The following is a 7,219-nucleotide window of genomic DNA, read 5'->3' as shown; positions in this document are numbered from 1 at the left end:
TGTGTTTTCATAAGTACAGATGAGCTTTTAGCACCCACACTATCTTAGCCTTGCAGTTAACATCGCATGAAGAGATGAACGGCGCAATTGTATTTAAGATTTACCCAATATTATCCCTTCAAACATATATAAGGAGATAGATTTTTGTTAAACAAATTCATTTTCATTACTTTTCTAAAATATTTTAGGTTTATCTGTTTTTCCAAAATTGTCCATGCCTGGAAAATGCCTTGTCAAAATTCCATGACTTTTCCAGGTTTTCCATGACCGTATGAACCCTGTATACTATAGAGAAAGCAAACACTGAAGTAAATGGGCGTATAAGCTGTCTTTAAAATATATTATTCTGTGTTCAGCTGAAACTCAAACAGGTTTGAAACAAGTAAATGATGACAGAATATTCAGTTTTGGGTGAAGTTCACAGAAAACTCCGAGTCCCATGGTTCTCGATGATGTGCTCGTGCATGCTGAGCGACAGAGCGCGCGCCCGTGAAAGTGAGAAGCGCGTGCTGAAAGCTGAACCGTCAATTACTGCTCAACCACGACAATAAACGCTGCTCAAATCACCATCTGCGGGCGACGAGCTTCAAAAATGGGTAAGAACTGATATTCGCTGATTATAAACTGTTACTGTCAATACGGGATAACTTTATAAAGTCTAATAGTAACATTAATATTGAACGAGCTCAGCTAATGGCTATTTTAAAGAGCTTTAAACAAGATGTAAACCTCCGTGAACTGGTTTCCAGGCAGACAGTACAATTACAGTAGACTTTAATAACAAAGTCAGAGTTGAAATGAAACCAAATCCCATTTGTATAAGGTTTAATGTCTAATTCATTGATTTAAGATAGTATTTGTGCTGTAATAAATTTAATAAGTGATCAGTGCTCACATGGCGATACATCTGAAATGACTTGGCATGTAAAATTATTTTATTGACTTGATTTAAAACGTGCATATCTTTTAACTAGTATTTTTAAGTATTAGTAAGTATTAAGTATTATTAAGTATTTTAAGAAGCAAACGTTTGTATATTATTTATTATCTAATTAGTAATGTGTATAATTGTATATATTAACATATAAGTATATATATATAAACTTTGCATTAGCCAGAAAGCTACGATATGATTGATATTTATATATTAGTATAATTTATATAGAAAATTTTAATATACATTTATTTATTGTTGATATGCATGTTTTATTTTACAAATTACTTGTAAATTTTACAGTTAACTACAGAGAAATAGCGAGTTACTCTGTATTAAACATGAGTTTCTGATTTGGAAAGTAATATCTTGTGGAATTTACTACACTAATATGCTTATTTTATTTACACCTTCAAAAATACATTTTAGTTATTAAAAACATACTAGTCACCACAGGATTATTTCGTATTAATGAAATAAATAATTATTTTATTGGTAAGGATTAACAATAACGTCGCATTTCTTAACAAATAATTAAACACACAACTTTAGATTTTTTTAGCAGCGAACTGGTAAATGTAATGAACAAAAATAAACAGAAATAAAGTATTTTTCATTGTTAGTTCATGTTAACTAATGTAACTCACTTTATTGTAAAGTGTTATCATATTATTAATGGTAAGTGGCTTGCCGTAATAGCTATTTCTGTCATTTTGAGTAATTTGAATGACAGTAATAAGAACTAGATATGAGTAACCATAACAAGTTTTGCTCTTTGAGGAAGTGGTTTAGAGAAATAGCACCACATTGCTGTTGAAGCGTAAAATCCCTCATCAGATATACAAACTGATGCGAATGAGCCTCGATAAACTTCATGAAAGAACTTTTCAGTTTAGGAAACTTTATCAAGCATCACAGATCGGAGGATAATTACAATTCAGTGTGTTCTGATGTCACCAACAAAGCTGTAATTGCGTAACGACGCTATCATTGTGATGTTATCACACTTTCTGGCTTTGTTTTCAGGACAAGATGGTCAGTGCAGGAAATGGTAGACATGCAGACAAGAAAGCCGCGGTTTAATCGTAAAGTTTGAATAACGAAACGGACATATTTCTGGCCGATGCGGACAATAGTTGACTCACAGAAACAATGCAGAAGTGTAGCAGTGATAATATCAGTGTTTTTTTGCGCTGCGGCTCAGAAGGGGAAGTCGAATAACAGCAGCCTGTTGAACTGCCCTGGCACAGGAAGCGTCTGATCTCGAAAGCCAAGCATTTCTGGATGTTTCAGACACTGATGTGAGAAGGGGAAGTGGAGACTTTAACCCATAATTCAGTGCTGGTGCGGTTTGTCAATAAGATGCTGTCAGGTGCCTGATGGTCACATTGTGCTGCTGCTGTTCACACCAGTGCGCCTGAATGCTAGATGGCTTGATATGCATGCTTGTGGCCTTATATTTGGCCACAGAAATGGTTTATGATATAAATATGAGGCAAATTTCTGAGGCAAAATTTTAATTATAACATATATATATATATATATATATAGGCAGTGTAGTTTATATTTAATTCAATTCATGTTTACTTCTATAGTGCTTTTACAATGTAGATTGTGTTAAAGCAGCTTAACATTGAAGTTATAATAAATTGAAACTGTGTCAGTTCAGTTTTCAGTGTTGAAGTTTAGTTCATTGTAGTTTAAATATCACTGCTGAAAGTCCAAACACTGAGGAGCAAATCCAAACGATGCGCAGCTCCACAAGTCTTAAACCAAGCAAGCCAGTGGCGAGGAACAAACTTCACCAATTGACGAAAGTGAAGGAATAAAAACCTTGCGAGAAACCAGGCTCGACCATTTCTGTTCTGGCCAAACTTCTTGTGCAGAACTGCAGTATATAATATAAAGTACATTTGAAGACTACATTCGTAGCATATTTTAATACATATATACCCCGTTTATGTTTTAATTACTAATTTCTAATGACCAATTTCTTTTGTCTTTGCTACTCAAAAAATATTTGTGCGTCTTCGCTGCAAAAAATGCCTTATTTACTTAGATTTTAGTCTCGTTTCTAGTCCAAATATCTAAAAATTCTTAAATCAAGATGCATTTTCTAGACAAGCACTGAATATTGTCTTGTTTTAAGGAATATTATGTCAAATTTAAGCGAGTTATTATTAAAACAAGCGAAATAATCTGCCAATAAGGTAAGCAAAATAATAATATGCCCAAAGGAAAATAATAATTTTGACATATTATTTCTGAAAACGAGACAATATTTTTAGTTTGTCTAAAAAATGCTTCTTGATTTAAGGCTTTTTAGATATTTAGACAAGAAACAAGACAAAAACTGAAGTGTTGTTCAAACTACTAAGAGCTAAAACAACACAAATCTTGAAATTCGGGGACAACTTAATTGTTTTATGTTCAGTCCACTTAAGTTTGTTAACATAATGCATTTGTGTTGAGACAACCTGAACAAATTCTACATTTTTAGTGTATGATGAAGTGCTATTAAAGGCTTAACTGGGATAATTATGTTAACTAGGGAATTTAGGTTAATTAGGCAAGTCACTGAATGACAGTGGTTTATGTTTAGTAGCCAATCAGAAAAAAAAAAATTCTTAAGGGGGCTAAAATTATTGCCCGTGGCCATTTTTATATAATTCCAGCCAAGCAAAATGAAATAAGAAAAAATATATGAGGAAATAATGTGGAAAATTTTTGCCTGCTCTCTTAAACATCACTTAAAAATAAACAAATATAGGACGGCTTATAATTTTGACTGTAGATGTGTGTATGCGATTTGTCGTTTTAGTTTAGCAGTTCTGAAATGTGTGTGTCTTTTTTAATTCAAGAGTAACTATCACATAGCTGTGGTTTATGCATACAGACAGGAAGCAGTGTTGTAATCATGTGGTTTCATATTAGAACGTTCTTTCTCTTTCTCTCTTATCCGTACGTTTAATTCAGGGGGTTTAAACACAAAACGGCTTCTCGTAAAGTGTGTAAACATGATATGACTTTCATATTTAATGTCAGTGGTATTCACAGAATTGAGACGGGGGATGTTTAAAGGGGCAGTTCACTCAAAAACTGAACATTTTCTCATCAGCTACTCACACTCAAGTGGTTTTCAAATGTGAGTTCCCTCTGTTGAACATAAAAACATGTCTAGTTAGTGTCATTATATTGTTAAAGTGAGATTATTAAGTCATGTTAAACATTATGAATGACTTTCTTTCTTCTGTTAAGACCATATATTATGAAGTAAATCATTTTTAAAATCATTGAAAAAGAGCTGGAGTAAAATATAATATTAGATGAAATATTGGAAGTACTAAAATGGCTAAAAAAATGCAATAGAAATTATTTAAAGCGTCATAGAAAATAAAAAACTAAACTAAATGTAAAGCAAAATATTGTACAATTATTTTAGAAATATTATTAGGATATATTAAAAATATAAATTTAAAATGTACAAAATCACTTTATATACGCAGAACATGAATTAAATGCCATTAAAGTGCTTACTTTAATGTTTTTAAATGAAGCTTATAAAAAATAAAATGTCAAAATATGTGTGAAATAATGTTCCATTCAGCATAACAGATTTATTTATGTAAAAGTCAATAAACATACTAATTTTAACCTGTACGTGTCAATTTAAAAAAGAACATGTGGTTATGATAAATTACATTTTATTTGACTTGATTAAAAACCTCCAGCTCACAAAAAGGGGGTTTAAAGAAAGTATAAACATAAAAAATGAGTTTTTATTTTTCCTTAATTGTATTTGGACATTTTTTCTGTTGTGTTTTTCAGCAGGTCATACAGGTCATGATTTGCATAAGTAAATGATGAGTGCGCTTCATCAAAACATTTAAGTAGTTGCTTTCTGAAGCACGTTTCTCTCGATCCTCAAAGTTTTATATCTGTTTCCACAATGTAATAATAATACTACCATATATTACTTAGGTGATCAGGTGCTTTCTAGATATCATAATATAATTCATAATCACCAAAAAGGTTTAATAAAATAAAACTAAAAGGTTTTAGTCACTGTTCATGCTTTCGTTTGTTTGCATAATGTTGAAACTAACTACTGCGCTGTGCTTTGTTTAGTGTTGGACCCTCGAGGAGAGGTCGATGCTGCTGAAGGAGAACTTGAAGACTGTGAGACGAAAAACCAGGAGCTAAATTCACCAAACCAGGTAAACCTCAGCTTATTATTGACTCATTCCAAGCCTGAAAATAATTCTCAGATATCATATGACTTGGGTCTATTTCTGTTGTGTGAGCTGCGTCACAGTTCCCAAATTTCTGCTTTCTATTGTTCCACTGACTACTAAACGCATATAACCTATTTTTGAGGGGGTGAACTCCCTCAAGGCATCAGTATGGACGATCTGTCGAAATGTAAGCGTAAACATGAATTTGAATTTGTGTGCGGTTCATGTAAATTTGACATAACCGATCCTCCTAATGTGGCTGAGGTGAAAAAATTTGCTTGCAAAAATAACATCTCACTTCCCCTTTCAGTCTAATGACTGTTGCCAAATTGATTTCTGGTATTGTTGCTTTATTTCAGTTAGAGAGAATGCTGATGTCAGGAACAGTAGTCAGTCACATGATGTATGACTTTGTCATCTTGCGCTCAGATGGTCCGATTGACTTTCGTTTGCAATCTTTTTGTATTTATTTAAGCAATCTGTATGCCAGCATATTTACATGAATTGACTCAACAGCCTTCGGTTCCCTTTTTCACTCTCTTTGAGTTTTCGGTTCTTTATTTCTCTCGTATGTTCGGAATAATGAGTAAATAGTTGAGTTTTGCATTGCTGGAATTGATCAAATGTGTCATGTACACTTCCTGACAACAGTCTTGTCGCCTATCCAAGTTTAGAAACAGCAAATAATAACTTCTAGTTGATCATTTGGTAGGCGACGCAGTGGCGCAGTAGGTAGTGCTGCCGCCTCACAGCAAGAAGGTCGCTGGTTCGAGCCCTGGCTGGGTCAGTTGGCGTTTCTGTGTGGAGTTTGCATGTTCTCCCTGTGTTCGCGTGGGTTTCCTGCGAGTGCTCCGGTTTCCCCCACAGTCCAAAGACATGCGGTACAGGTGAATTGGGTAGGCTAAATTGTCCATAGTGTATGAGTGTGAACGTGTGTGGATGTTTCCCAGAGATGGGTTGCGGCTGGAAGGGCATCTGCTGTGTAAAAACGTACTGGATAAGTTGGCGGTTCATTCCACTGTGGCGACCCCAGATTAATAAAGGGACTAAGCTGAAAAGAAAATGAATGAATGAATGAATGATCATTTGGTATCAGAAGTGGCTTATATGTAAGGCAAAGGTTTAGAGGTCTAGATGACGCTTATTTTACCAAAATAAAATCTGATCATGTCTTGATGTTGACTGATTTCATTAGGACAGTAAGGTCTGACTCTGCTTAGACTAAAGTCTCATCACTGAAGCTTCAATAATGTCCAGTATAGAATATGTGCTCATGCTGCAGTGGAAACAGAATGAATATTGTGTCTGACTCCATCATGAGCTTGGAGGACTGCATCCATACATCTCTGCAATGACTCAAATCACTGATTAATAAAGTCATCTGGAATGGCAAAGAAAGCCTTCTTGCAGGACTCCCAGAGTTCATCAAGAGTCTTTATGTTCATCTCTAATGTCTCCTCCTTCATCTTACCCTTAATAATGTTCATGCCTGGTGACTGGGCTGGCCAATCCCGGAGCACATTCCAAATTAACGCAACTTGCCTAGTTAGTCACCCAAAAAATAAAAATGTCCTGTTAATTTACTCACCCATAGCTAATCAAAGATGTAAGTGACTTTTCTTCAGTAGAACATTAGATTTTGAGTTAAATCTGTTGTTCTCAGTGAGTCATATAATGGCAGTGAATGGTGACAGGTTTTTCAGATTCAAATTAAACACATACAAACAAGTCCAAACCAATAGCCACAGCCCCTGATGACACACTGAGGTCTTGTGAAACCAAACGATTGGTTCATGTAAGAAATTGACCATTATTTGTAATATTATTAGTTTTAATCCACAGCCTGGTCAAACAGTTGTGCGAATGTAGTGTGATTGTAGTCCAGTCACTTTTCATAACATTAACGAACTGTGTCACCTGACCTCCTGTCCAAGTGCACCCTCACGCATTCGTCATTAAAGCGACAGGACGATAATCGGAAGCAGTTCTGGATTTATTAGTTATTAAAACTGTTATGTTTAAAAATGTTTTCTTAAATGAGGGTTAATAA

The 7,219-nt window shown here is 34.4% G+C and overlaps 1 protein-coding gene across 1 annotated transcript in view; it reads left to right on the top strand.

Moving 5' to 3' along the window:
• Nucleotides 1-538: 538 nt before the first annotated feature.
• arid5a (AT rich interactive domain 5A (MRF1-like)) overlaps nucleotides 539-7,219 on the top strand; it is a 28,043-nt gene continuing 21,362 nt past the window's right edge. The window contains exons 1-2 of the mRNA XM_056464597.1: nucleotides 539-596; nucleotides 5,063-5,151. Of these exons, the coding sequence (XP_056320572.1) occupies nucleotides 593-596; nucleotides 5,063-5,151 (93 nt within the window). The 5' untranslated portion in view covers nucleotides 539-592. The remainder of the gene's footprint in view (nucleotides 597-5,062; nucleotides 5,152-7,219) is intronic.

This window comes from Danio aesculapii, chromosome 8, assembly GCF_903798145.1.
Source record: "Danio aesculapii chromosome 8, fDanAes4.1, whole genome shotgun sequence".
Classification (NCBI taxonomy): Eukaryota; Metazoa; Chordata; class Actinopteri; order Cypriniformes; family Danionidae; genus Danio; species Danio aesculapii.
This window is presented reverse-complemented; position numbering and strand designations above follow the sequence as displayed.